Source organism: Charadrius vociferus, unplaced genomic scaffold (genome assembly GCF_000708025.1).
Source record: "Charadrius vociferus isolate BGI_N301 unplaced genomic scaffold, ASM70802v2 scaffold314, whole genome shotgun sequence".
In the NCBI taxonomy this organism is placed as follows: domain Eukaryota; kingdom Metazoa; phylum Chordata; class Aves; order Charadriiformes; family Charadriidae; genus Charadrius; species Charadrius vociferus.
In genome coordinates, this window is record NW_009648241.1 from 1 (window position 1) to 14,747 (window position 14,747).

A 14,747-nucleotide genomic window follows, 5' to 3' on the forward strand; every position below is an offset into this window, starting at 1 on the left:
GTGATGGTATAACAGGTTTCAACTATATAGGCTCACAATTAGGGGAAATAAAACTTTTCGTCATGGCTGCTGAAGAAAAATACAAATATTGACAAAGTGGATTTTTTGGTAAAGTGGACCCATACCAAAACAAATACAAAAAAGTTTAAGAATAAAGAATATAGCCTATACTTAGATAATAAGAGATAATAATAAGAGCTATATTCTGTAAGGTGTTGTTGCACTAAAGGTTAACTGTTTTTGTTGCCTGCATTTTCTACCATTTGTTTCGTCCAAATTGCACATGAAGCTGATCAGATTCTCCATCATGTTGTGACACTGCAACCTGTGCAATTTGGGGTTAAGGAATGCACCTTATATGTAAAGCCAAGAATTTCTTTTCAGTCTAAATGAAATCTTAATGGTCTAATCAAATTACTCTCAGTAGTGCTAACACATGTGTCTGCTCACATCCCATGCCTCTACTTTTCTATGCTGCATTTTCTTTAGGGTCATATTGCTATATGCTAGTTATAGAAATGTATGTAACATTAAACTTTGTGCCACAAACTTGTAAAAGGCCAAGCAAAATCTAAAACCAGTGGGGTGGTAGTCATTCTATTGCTACACAAATCCTGTTGCAGCTAAATAAGCCAAAACAGAGCTCCAAACAGGCAAGCCAAGTCTTAATAAAGCCTGACGAGCCTGGAAGTGTGTGGTGTTAGTTAAGGTAGCCTGTTGCTAGCAAAAGTAACTGGGCTGCAAGGCCACATGTTCTGAACAAGATTGTAAAGGACATGACAGACAATTATTGAATATGAGGAGCTTTTTCAGTGTCCGAAAAGACTAGGTTGTGCAACAGGAGAATCCTAACGTCTTCTCTGTTGGGTGCTGTTAATAAAATTGCTGGAAGGTTTTATTCAGTCCAGTTTTGAAAAGCTGATTGGGCACCTGAGGTGGTTTTAAAATGTTCGTTATTATGTGGGGTTGGGATGTAGGTAGGTCTAAGGATTTTCTTTTTATTTATCTTTTGGTATTTGTAGTTTCCTTTTTGGGGGTTAGCACCACTTTTTATTACCTAGTGTAGAGTGATGCTTCAGCAGTAACAAACAAATATTAGAATAACTGTTAGAAACAGTGCATGCACAGAAACGGGCTTCAGGAGTAATACAAAGGTTTTGTTTGTATTTATTTGTATTGTATTTATTTCAAGAAAATAAATGATACGTTACCTAAGTCATGTTCTCCTTTGGGTTCCTAAAATACTGTAGACATATATATAGAAACGTATTGCATAAAATTAAGGAAATAACAGATTTCAGGGAGAAGTGTCATTAAGAATAGTTCTGACAAACACTACAAAGATGAATAATCCACCATGATGCTAAACGTCCCAAATTATTATCAGTTTAGCAGCTTTCCAAGCGCGTTGTTCAGAGAAGAATTAACTGAGGATTGTTTCTTATTTATAACTTTAAAGAAGCCCCGAATCTGAAAGATCTTTCTCAAGGGAACATATTTTATTTAAGACAGAATGGTCAAGGTTGTGCTCCTGTTACCTGTTTTCCTATTTAACTGAATTCTTTTAAAATTGACTGCTAGTAATGTAGTGCCACTACCTTTCTGAAAGAAAACACACCATAGGTCTATTCTTCTTTAATATGCGTAGATTTTCTATTGTTACTAGTTAGGTGATGGTGTAATTGATCTCACAGTAAAGAATATGGAGAAAGGACATGAACAAGCTTTCATTGCCTTGCAGTTTCTAGCCTTATATGTGGTTTATTCTTTTTGATGTTTTTATTGATTTTTTACATTACACACTTTGCTAGCATAAAATAAAAAGATGGGCTTACAGTGAGGAAAAAAGTAGCAGGGAAACATTACTTGAGCAGACCTTAATGGAGCCAAATAATTTTTGAGCCCTAAAAGTGTTTGTTCTTTTTCTAAAAAGAAACCACTAAACATCAAATGTAATACTGTTTTATAGTATTTTGAAATTTGGTAACTTAACATGCTGTTTTCTAAATTTTGCTAAATGGTTTTGACATTTTACAAACTTTTTTTTTGTTTTTAAGTCCAGACAGGCCAATCAGTCTTCTTGCTGCTCTTTGAGCCTTTCAAACAACTTTCATTGGTTTGTGAAACAGGAGCTTGCTTTGTAAAGCCATGTTGCATTTATTCATACTGTTCCTTTATTCATGTTGCATTTTTTTTCTTGTTACTCATTAATTTTGTTCTATGTTATACTTTCAATATATTTGAACTGTAGAAAAGTCAAGCTTACCAGTCTGTAGTTGTCCAGATCTTCCCGAACATGTCCTTGTAAATATCAAGCTTGACTTCTGATAGGAAGTTTATAGGAAGTTCAAGTATCTTAGTTATAAGACTACACTAGATTGATAATAAGACATGACGTAATGTCTAATTAGTAGTTCATTATGTCTTTTTGACTGTGATGCATACTGAAATCTAAGAAATAAAATAGTTTATATTATGAACTATTGTATTAATGGTTTAATATTTCTTCTGTTATAGGTAGCTTGCATGCAGCTCATCAATGCTCTTGTTACATCTCCTGATGATTTGGATTTTAGGCTTCACATCAGAAATGAATTTATGCGCAGTGGATTGAAAGAGATATTGCCAGTAAGTGTCTTGCAGTCTCTCTTTGCATTACTATTTAAATTATTGGACTATTTGAGCTTGAGAGGGGGAATGGGAGAACAAGTTCTAATAAATTATTCTCAAAAGGCATTTTATTAAGTCTGGGCATGAGCAGTTAGATATGAGAATGAGTTTTAAGATAAGAATGAAAAGGTGATGTGTGCTTTCTGAACTTCATGCTAATTCCTCAGCGGTTTTGGACTTCGATTTAGAACACATGACAGACAGCTGTGCACAGACTTGTTAAGTCAGGCATAAGCCGTGTTTACCTTTTGAATATTTAACTTAACTCATGCATTTTGTAATTTTAAACTTTAAAATAACATAGACTTTTGGAAGTTACTAACAAGATAAGGTGTATTTACATTTACAGTTTTGCAAGCATTTTTACTGTTTCTTCTTTGCAGCAATTGAAATGTATAAAGAATGAAGCACTAGATATTCAGCTGAAAGTGTTCAATGAACATAAGGAAGAAGACATGATTGAGTTCTCTCATCGTTTAGAAGATATTAGATCTGAACTAGAATATCCTTTTGATATCAGCAAGAGAAACATGAACAAAATAAAGTATATAATGGACATTTTTCTGGTATAACTTCTGTTCAAAAAAAGTTATCAGTCAACATTTGACTGAAATATTTTTTTCCTTGCTATTACTCTCCTTAACTCTTTTACTGACGTAAATGATGTTTACAACATGGTGTGGAATACAGTTAAGGACACTAGCGCAGAAGGATATTTTCTTTCTATTCTCCAACATCTTTTGCTCATAAGAAATGATTATTTTATACGGTATGTTTAATGCTGTGTTAAATGTGAATTATGGATTTTCTTGTCATTTAGTCATTAATAAAATACTTCTTCCATAAATTTAATGATAAATACAGTTTAATACTTTTCTGTGCCGATTCCCATTCCTAAGTATTCCTTTGTGAACTCATGTTTGAAAGTATCAGCTTTGAATAAGAATGCCATCTATGTGTTTTTGACTCTTCTACTTAGGATACAATTTTACATATAAATATAGAAAACAATTTTTGTTGAATATGAAGCTTATTGACTGCAAGTCTAAGTGATCAGGACAGATCTCTTAATCAGTTAATCAGTTAATGCCATGGTAGTGGCATTGTAATTTTTTGGTGTATTTGAGTTAAAGAACAAAACCAAGTATGCACAGAAGCACAATTTATACAGAAACCTGAAAATATGCTTAATTTAGAGTAACTTTTGGTTGCAAATTGAGTACTCTCAATATACTTTATAGGTCAGTGTGAACATGTTAGTGTATCTTGGAAAATTCATCAGATAAATTACAGAGAAAAAGTTAATAAAATCTTAGATGTTTGAAGCTGCTGGATACTTTCCTTTCTCTATCTGCTTGTGTGGTTTTTGAGGAAACTCTGGAGGAACCAGATATGAACTGAACAGTGAAGGAAAGCTGTCTGTTTTCTGCATAGCATTCTGTATAAACTTGCATTTCAGGAAAGGTCGATCACAGATGTACCCGTAAAGGTTAAGAGTGCTTACTTGACATTGGTACACCTGCGCTAGACCTCTTCCACCTGGAAGGGTTTGAATTCACAGCTTGCATGTTCTGTCATACCCCTCGGCATTTTAGAACAAAGTGGTTTTCATTCCTCTTATTGAAGCAGGGCTGCAATACATCCATCATTACAAAAGTCACAAAACCAGAAGGGATCAAGGTGAAGGAAGAGCCTTCTCTCTACTGGGAGGAAGCAGGAGGGAGTGCTTCCTTCCTGTGTTTTCATAGTGGGAGAGATGCAGAGTTTATATTATAAGAATCGTTTATCATTAGGTCCACTGTCTTTTCATGCTTTGTGTAAACTATTCTTGTGTTTATTAACTGCTAGATGTATTTGTCCTTTGAGACTTTTGGGGTTTGCACCTACCTTTCTGTGGAAATGTCAGCCTAAATCTTTTGACCTTACTGTGTTCATACACAAGATTTTAAGTACATGTTAATAAATAAATATGCTGTAAAAAAACTCATCTCTGTCTTTAGTCCACAGTATTTCAAATTAATTGAAGAGTGTGTGTCCCAGATAGTGTTACATCGAAGTGGAACAGACCCAGATTTCACGTATCGTAAAAGATTAGATATAGATTTCAGCCACTTAGTAGGTAAGTACTATGTTTGGAAATTATTACAGTATCATACTTTGTTATATGTTCCAAAAAGCAAGTTAAAGTTGTACATATGAATAAGAACCGTGTGTTCCCTGTATATGTGCAAGTGTGTTTGTTTATTTTTTCAAGATATTTGTGTAGATAAAGCAAGATTAGAAGAATGTGAAGAGAGAGCTTCTGAACTTTCCAGAAAAGTAAGTAATTTTTAAGTTATGTGGTCATAAGATGGACACAGGGGATTACTTAATAGCTTCATGAGTGGTGTAACTGAACTTGGTATAGTTTTTAACTTCAAATTACTATTAGTTCTATGTTTCGATCTTTCTTGTGGACTAGAAAGCAGAGAAAAGTGGTGCAAAGTAGTTAATTTTAATTGATAGTCTTTCTACTATTTGTTTTAAGGTTTCATGTACAAATCTCCCCCAAATCAACTGAATACTTTATTTGAACAGTTTCTTCATCAAGATAATCAGTGGGAGAATAAGAATTGACTCATTTATATCTATGGACTCTGTATTACCATACATCAATTTTTTAAACTACTTTGTCTAATTCCAACTTAAAATACATTAAGTACTTTATGCCATTTCATATAGTAAACACTTGTAGTGGTAATAGAGATGGTACTTCACTCAGTGGATGCGTGGAAGTTAGAATAGCAGATATGTTGTATGTGTCGTTAGTATTGTTAACATGTGAGTTTTAACAAACACAAAGGGAAAACTTGGAAACTAAAGAAACTGTGCAGAACTGACTAGTAGCAACAACTTTCTTTTTTTTTTTTTCCTTTCTCATTTTTCTTAGTTTGAAAAAGATTTTGTAGTTCATCAGGAGACCCAGGCCCTACTGCAAAAAAAAGAAGAAAGAATCAATGAACTTGAAGCAGAATTACAAGCATTTAAATCACAGGTATAAGACCGTTTAAGTGAATGTATGAAATATTGTTTTTGAAAAGGACTTCATTTTGCATCTTTTGCAGATTATGATAGTACAGTTGAGGTTTTTTTTTCCAAAGAATTCTTGTTATCGATTATTATTGACTGTTAGTTTCCTTTATTCTGTTTTATACAAAGAATTGTAGTGTGACATTAATTAGCTGTTTGAGTTCCCAGATGATCTTTTTTGTGCCTGAGCTCTGTTAATTAAACTAGTTTCTTATGTTTCATTTGGGTTTTGCTTTCAGTGTCATATATTTCCAAAGTAATTAACCACATAGGGTAATAGGTCTTATGCTTTTAGATTAGCATTCATCACTGTGATCTTTATCCCTCCACAGGAAATGATTCATTATGCAGTTTGCTTTACTGAAATCTTACCATAGATATCCAGCAGTGAAAGAAATAACCTGTGGCTGGATAAGAACATTTCCTGATAATTTTTCAATTTTCAAACATAAATAGATATTTTGAAATGTGATGGAGAGAAATAGTGCAGATTTTTGAGAGTAATACTTGAGTTAACTTGTAACTGCTTCAGCTCTAAAAATCTGTGTAAGGAGACTGTGTGACTAAGTGATTTTTCCTGTGTCTTATTTCCTGGAATAAGAAGCACAGTCTAAAAATGACTACAGAAAGACAGCATTGGGGAGACATGCATATAGGAAGGTGATAATATATATGTTTTGATCATAGAGGTTTTTTTAATACTTTTGAGCCTTTTTAATTTCATTTCTGAGGAAAATTAGTTTGGCTCTGCTTTGGTCTGCTTAAAAATGTAATTCTAATTCAGGTTTCTGGTCAGAATTAACTTCTTTAAAAAAGCATTCACAAAAACTGTTGCATTATAAAAAAAATAATTTTAGCGAGAGTTGTAAATCATTAAGGAAGTATTTATATGTGTATCTTGAAAACATACTTGAATACTTTTTGTGAGTAAAAGACTTTCTCCCCTATTTTACTTTTTCTCTTGTTTACTGTCTTAAATTTAACTTTTTTACCTGCAGACAGTGAATATAACATATTATTATGCTCACTAATTATCATACCATGAATTATCCCACTGTTAATAGGATACTTGGAATATTTTGTAAATAATCAAGTAATTGATTACTGCAACTTGGTACTCTTAAGTCCGTCTTAGGAGGAATCTTTGGTTTCCATATGGCATCAGTTGCTACTTAGCATGGCTTCTTCCATCTGTTATGACTATTTTTCTCCTGGCCTCATTCGTTTACTCTTTTGTTGTATTTGTTATTTGTTAATGTATTTCTTTCTTTATTAGAGCCTTATTTTTTCAATGTCTACTTGTCAGTGTAAACAATATGTATGTTCAGAAATTCAAAACAATAATACTGTTGTGCATGTATTTATTTATGTTTATTGATATTTAGCTATTTAATCTTAAAAATATTAAATCCTTTGCTTATTGTATTTCTCAATTTTTTTAAAAATAAAATGGACTGTTTCAGTTCATAATTATCAGTGAAAAGTTGATTAATACTATCACCAGTAGATGAATATTTCTTATTTATTCTTTTGTTGGTTTTGTCAGGTATCTAGTTATTAAAGTTTGAAGGCCTATGATAGAAGTTCTTCAAATAGTAGACATAAATATATTTCTTTAGACTTACTGAAGTGCTAATGAGCCTATCTTCATACACTATAGATGCCCTTACTATATAGAATAAAAGTCAAAGTGTAAGGCAGCTGTATTTTTTTGGAAGGAATTTTTTTCATCATTACTCTGTGCTTTCAATTCTGCAGAATGAAAATGCTCCTGTATTGGAAAAATACCTGTTTTTCAACAGAATTACTAATCTCTATCTCGGATTCTGCTATTATGTCCTTGGAATGTTTCCCTGTAATCTGTATGATAAGTAAGAACACTGGAGACTAGGATGTTATTTTTTTAATTTGAGCTAAAGCATGGTGGTCTAGATAAAACTACATCAAGATACCTATCACACCCTTCTTAGATCATGATCAGTTAAATACAACAAGTGGGATATAGCATTTCAGTTTGTCATTTCTTGGCATGCGCTCCCTGGTCTGAATGTTCGCTTCAAATGCTATGACTTCCAGTTATGAAGTCAAAAGCTTGTTGGCCTCATTATAATTCATATTTGATTGTCCTGTACAAGAAAAATGGCAGTGACTTTCAATTGGTTTGCTGGATTTAATCTATAGATTATGATTGTTATGGGCTTTTGTTGATTAAAAAATGTGAAACTGAATAAGAATATTTTCCTTATCAGTATGGCTCCTTGCCACCTGGTTTTCTGCCATTAACACGTGGAGATGCATCTGTCGTTCCACTGGAAGCTGCAGGACCACATCAACTTCCGCCGCCGCCTCCTCCACCACTGCCTTCTAACGGAGCAATTCCGCCACCACCACCCCCACCTCCTCCTCCACCACTTTTGCATGGCTTGAGAGTTCCTCTGGCTCTTGGTGGTGCTCCTCCACCACCGCCTCTACCAGGTCTGCCTGGAGCACAGTGGTCTCCACCTTCATGTACTTTGCCATTTGGAATGAAGCCTAAAAAAGAATTCAGACCCGAAGTTACCATGAAAAGACTCAACTGGTCCAAGGTAGTACTGATTAATAGCAAATACTTGATGTAAAATCTTACACAAAGCTTATGGTAAATAGATTGTCAGGAGCAAGACTACGCAAAGCAATTTATATATTAGTTAAAATAATGTAAGATATGAATAGTTTCTGCCTTTCATTTTCATTGTTTTCTGAAAACAGCACTTCATTGACTTGTTAATCATCTGGACAAGTATCTGTTAACTTTCTGAGATGCCTGGAAAAATCAGTTCTGGTTTAGAATGATACAACCTTGATACCAGCATGCTTCCTGGGTCGTACTATGCCTTGCCTTTTAGCAGACTGTTTACCTTGGACCAGTCACTGCACTGTACTGATAGCTATACAGTTTCCAAACAAGTGTCTTGCATCCATCTAGCTTGGACTCTGGGAAGAGTCATTGTAGGTCTCTCCATTTGTCCTTAGTGTAAATGTACTTATGTAAATTTAATGGCTGAAAAAATACAGAGTTTGTTTTGGTTTTTTTTAATTCTCTGTTGTGATAGGATCAAGTATACCAGGACTGTCAATATACTGAGTTTTGGAAACTAAAATTATTTAGACCAAAATAAGTCAATAAAAAGATTTTCAGAGTTTTATGAAGTAATCAAAGCTACAATCTAAAAAGTAAGGTAGTTAATATCTAGTTAAACCAGCTGTGTTCAGAGACTATTTAAAGTTTACCAAAGTGTTAAATCTAAACCAAAGATAATTTGGTACACTTAGACCTTGGATAACAAAGTATGATGTCTACGTTGCTTTGTATTATTAGAATCAGTTTGTCCAAAAGCACTTACTGTAAGCGTTATTATCTTCAATCAGAAATATATTAACAATTGTAAAGATGAGTTGTATACCAGAAGTCCACATGTTTTGCTGAGGTCTTAAGTATTTCATTTGCTTTAGACTCTACAGAGCACAGTCTCTGCATAGTATCAAAATAATTTAATTTTGTTTTGTCTTTTGCTTGTAGATCAGGCCTCAGGAAATGACGGAATCCTGTTTTTGGGTTAAGGCAGAAGAGGACAAGTATGAGAATGCTGACATGCTTTGCAAATTGGAACTTACATTTTGTTGTCAAAAAAGGGGTAAGTAATTGATTGCTTTAATTTTCAGCTTTTAGACATATCTTTAAAATTCTTGGGACTTAAATACTATATTAAAAAAAAACAGGTTATAACATTAATGCTCTGTTTTATAACTGGAATTTGTCAAGAAAAAAGTTTGAAAATACCAAACTGCTTAAAGCAGTAACATTGAACTATTTTACTTAAAGGGTGACAAAGAATGTGTGACCTATTAGGAAAACCTTACCAAAAAAACCCCCAAGAAATGCTTACAGGTAATACAGACTCTTATTCAGTCACATTTGAAAAAATAGTTATAAATTTTTGTCAGAATACCTTAATAAAATATTGTGACCTAATTTAGAGTCTAGAAGATAATGTGTATACCCTCAGAATGCATATGATAATTTATGTGCTTTGGTTCCACGTGGGGGAGGGACTTTTAATGAAGTTTTTTACTTTCTGATAAACCTGTAGCAACACTGATCTCCTTTGATATTTTGCTTAGCTGCTTCAGCTTTGAAAGCCTTGTGGAAGAGCAAGATATTTGAAAGTATTCCTGGCTTTAAACTTTTTCTCCCATTCTGGGGGGGTTGACTCACTAGTAGTTTAAGGTATTCTACCCCATATGTAAAATGCCTATATTACTTTGTTACTTCTTGACACATTTACACCCCACCCCACCCACCCCCCTCTCCCATCCCCCTTCCCCTCTTGATTGATATCAGACTTAGTACTTTGGGGCAGCCAAAGGGGTGCAAGGATTAACTCCTTTTCAAATGCAAAAGGCATTATTATATTTTTAGGTTTTTTTACAAATTTCACTTTGATATTTTTATTTAAGATAGTGAATGGTATTCTCCAGTTTCTCCATTATTTTGTATGCTTTGGTGTGTATTATCCAATTTTTTTTTTTATCATAACCAAGAATTTTATTCTGCTTTTGTCAAAGCAGGCTTTTATGCTCTAGCAGTTTATTACTGTTGATACTTAATATTAAGAATGTTGAACAAAGGTAAAAAGGCAAGAAAACCTCACAGACCGTAGACTCAGAATAAGTCTAAAAGATAATTGTGCTGCCTTTATAATGTTAGGAGAATTCCCGAGAATGTTCCCTGAATTAATAGGTTGGAAGGTTTAAAAGCCACTGGAGGAAATACTGTTTCCTATGTGTAATTGTACAGTAAAATTTGGGAGACAAGATGATGTTCAGGCCAAACGTGAACATGTTAATGGCTCAGAAGAGGATTGTGAATCTCCGCAGACAGCGAGAATGTTAGAGTTAAGATTAACATCTCTTCAAAATTTAAACTGAATGGACTGAATACATTGTTTTGACAAAACCTAATAGAAGAGAATTATTTGATCTACAGTTGACAAATCAGTGAAGTATACTTTTATACCAAATGGGTGAGGGGGAACGATTAAAAGGCTATAGCCTGCAGGGACAAATTTTAATTTTTTATTTTTAGAGGTGGAGCTTACTGCTTAATGTATTTTTATTTTTTTTAAAGTTTTGAAATATATCTTGTCTCACATGGGTGATAGAAGAGTGCCATCATCTTAATTTTTCAGAGGAAGTGGAGACACTAAATATTTTATTTAGAACAGCAAGTAGGTGTCTAAAGGGCAACATGGAACTACATTTCATCTTTGTTCAAGTGAGTGGTTTACAGAAATTTGTATGAATGCTTAAACACATAAGTAGACAGCACCAGGCATCTCAGCATCTGTTATTAACACCATGAATTCTACTACGAAGAACAGCAATGTAACTGCTTTTGTTCTCATGACCATGGAGAGAGGTGATGCTTCTTGTAGCTTAGATATAACTTACCGATCATAACAAAACTTGCCAAAGAAATTGGAGACGTACAGTTTTCTTCACTTCTCAGTCTTGACGAGATTTAACACCTTGCTTTCTAAAGTAGAATCAGTAAATTATTCACTAAACTTAACTTGGGAGCAGTCCTTGAGTATTTCTAAAGCTTTGTCTCTAAAACCAGAAAGATGGGAAGTTGAAACTGATTCTGTAGTGAAATGATGGCATGGAAAGAATGAGCTGGTTTCCACTCTGTTGAAGGGTCTGCTTATGCGCTCTTTTCATTGAAGTCATTGTGTAAGAAGAGGTATCTAGTTGGGAAAGCAGGGACCAGAATGTTCAATGACGTTTTAAGTGAATTTCATTCTGATTAAGTAAAATCAGATTGAAGTACTCAAATGTTCAGTTGCTGCATTTTGCCAGCTGATGTGCCAAAAGTATTTCAGTGTTGATCCAGAAGAGGAAGTCTTATGTGTATGTAAATAACCTATTGAGGAATTTCTACTAGAAAAAGGAATACAGAACAGTATAGAATAGATTTGAAGCTTTAGCAGATGTTTGTATACAAGTTATAAATGATGTTGATTCTGAATGGGTATTGAAGCAATTGAAACAACTGAAGATGTTACGGAGGTATGAAAGTAACAGTACTGCAAGAATAAAAAAGTAAAAGAGGGTCCAGCAGCGTACCAAAAATAATGAGTAGTAAGATGGAGCAAAGACTACACATGGAGGAAAAAAATCGCTCTTGTGGAAGATGTCCGGAGACATGTCAGAGGCACGTTCTTGAATGATGGAACTTTTTAGTTTGGAAGGGACCTCTGGAGGTCATCTGGTCCAATCACCTTCGTAAAAGGAGAGTCAGCCTAGTTCAAATCGCTTAGGGCTTTGTCCAGCTGAGTTTGAGATATCCCTAAAGGTGGAGATGTGTGGATGGACAACCTGTTCCTGTGTCTGTCACCGTTGTGGTGAAATTTTTTTCATAATATCTTGTTGGAATATCTCTTCTTGCCACTTGTGTCTATTGCCTCTTGTTCGTTATGCACGTTCAAGAAGAATCCAGTTCCCTCTTACTTGTAGCCTTCTGTTAGGTGGTTTGAGACAGCAGTAGGAGTTCCCTTGCCCTTTGTCCTTCTCAACACTTGAAAGTTCTCTCAGCCTTTCTGTCTGCGTCTTATATTTCAGCCCTCTAATCATCTTGGTGATTTTTCACCATACTTGTTCCAACATATCTATATTTTTCTTGAAGTGGGAAGCCCAAAACTGAAAAAATACTCCACATACTTGTCCCAGAGAGAGAAGGAGAGTAGAAGGAAATAATCACTTCTTTGACCGGCTGACAACAGTCTCGGTAACTTACTGGAGGAAATGTTTTCACCGTGCAGCTTGTTTAATAATAATAATGATGGTGATAGTGATAATGATGAGCCCATGTAAGGGCTATGGGTGGTATAGGATACTTTCTCTTCATTCTTTTACTTGTTTTAAACCTGTTTTTGTCACTTTTGAAAAATTGAACCATTTTGTGAAAGCATCTTTTTTTGTAAAAATGAAAACTTTGAGCTGGAACAATGGGAAGTATTAAAGCATCAATTGCTGATGGTATTCTTGTAGCAACTTACTGAAGACAAAGTCTAATTTACTTATTGACTCAGAATTTACTCTTGTCTCAGAATATATCTGTAATCTTAAAGAAGTCTGAGATTATATGTATGACAAGTAGGCAGGGGCAAAATGGAAAACCAACTGCTTTGTCATATAAAGCCATATAGATTTACTGCTACACAGAGAACGTGGAGGAGGATACTAGTTCAGAATCTGGAAATATTCCATCCACACAGTGACCTATATTTAAAATATTTGCAAGAAAACATGAGAGTTTATTGTGAGATGCCTCAAGAAACAAACAAACAAAAGATTCTGGAACCTTCAAATCATTAGCTTTGTGTCAGCAGCTGAAAGAATAAAAGTAAGGAGTGAAGTCACCGCCTTAAAGACATCAGTGTGGAAGTAAAGTACACTCCATGGCTCTCTCCCTGGCTGGGGGGAGAATAAAAAAACCCCAAAAATATGGAGAAAGGACAAAATAATTGAGAAATTCTGAAAATAAGGTGATGAATGTGAATGGTTTGTATGAATGATCTTTGGTTTTCTGATAACTTTTTAATTTAAAGGCAAAAAGTAGGATTGATATGAAGGGTAATTAGAGACTTGAAAGAGAAAGCAGCAATAAGAAATATGAAGTATTTAAGATTTATTTGGATTGTACTCATGGTTGCAGATCAGTGAAGAAAATCTGTGAATAGCCTTTTTGGCACAATGGAGTCAAAGAAATCTCTTACCTACTATAATTCTTTAAAAACATTAAACCAAATATATAACATAAAGTTAATTGGTATGTGAAATTGTGAGCAGCAGAGCTGGAACAAACCTTATATGTATTTTTATGTTATCTTAAGCCTAAAAGATAAGATGAAAACCAAAATTGCTTGTTATTGAATGACAACTGCTTTATAATAGGTGTATTGGAAGCCTGATGAAAGGAGAATGATCACAGGTATGTGATGTTAATATGCTGCCAACTTTGCTGGAATTAGACATTGCTGGATTAGACATACAGGTAGGGGACTGGCAGTTTGCATAACAGGTAGCATGAAGTGTAAGAGCATGAAAATCTTGTGTGTGTGGGGGAAAAGCCTACTGTGTGAAACCTTCTGAATGGAAATACCTTCTAATAATATAGTATTATACTGTATTAATAGTTCTCGGATCAGATGATGTTTGTGATGAGAAAACATTAAGTGAGATTAGAGAAGCTGCAAATTTTGTGGCAATAAAGTGGGAGATTTAACTACCTGCATATGGGTTGAATTGATTCCTCATCAGGATGTTTTGAGAAAATAAAAGCTTTGGATGCAACAAATTACTGTTTCCAATATTCCTGTAACCTACATGAAAGGGAGCTGTTCTGGGAATGAGCTTGAGTCATGCACAGGACCTAGGAGGTCAGAGTAGGAGAGGAGGAGAGAACGATCAATATCTTAATGTTGTACCAGGAGAGAACAATCCAAGTAAATCTATTATACAGGTATTCAGCTTCAGGACAGGGAACTGAATGAAAGAGGCAGACGGTCAAGCAAGCAAGATACCCATGCCTACTCGCAACCCAGAGGCTGTTCTGAAAATGCCATGTTAAAGATTTGAGTAGACTTTGTATTGTAATTCAGAAAAAGGCCAACTAAAGCTATGGGGTAAAACACGCATGTGACTCAATAAGAAAGTTAAAGACAGTATTGGAGGGAAGAGGGTAGTATTAAAAATGCGGAAGGCCTGCCCAAATGAAGATAAAAGGAAAACTTACTAAATGTAGCTAGATAAATATAAACAAGGCCTTCTCCACATACTCTTTTAGAATTCTGAATTTCTTGCAAAGGATACTTCAGCTGATATTGAAAAGTATATTTAATCTTTTGAAAATGAAGTTAGCTAGGGAATTGGTGGACCACTTGGTGACAACTTCTGAAGTTCAGCAG

The 14,747-nt window shown here is 34.5% G+C and overlaps 1 protein-coding gene across 1 annotated transcript in view; it reads left to right on the top strand.

The window, feature by feature from the left end:
- The first annotated feature begins 2,475 nt into the window (after window positions 1-2,475).
- Window positions 2,476-14,747, top strand: part of LOC104285682 (protein diaphanous homolog 3-like) — a 185,149-nt gene continuing 172,877 nt past the window's right edge. The window contains 8 exon segments of the mRNA XM_009884160.1: window positions 2,476-2,628; window positions 3,054-3,172; window positions 3,323-3,439; window positions 4,671-4,789; window positions 4,925-4,989; window positions 5,600-5,704; window positions 7,989-8,324; window positions 9,299-9,413. Of these exon segments, the coding sequence (XP_009882462.1) occupies window positions 2,476-2,628; window positions 3,054-3,172; window positions 3,323-3,439; window positions 4,671-4,789; window positions 4,925-4,989; window positions 5,600-5,704; window positions 7,989-8,324; window positions 9,299-9,413 (1,129 nt within the window).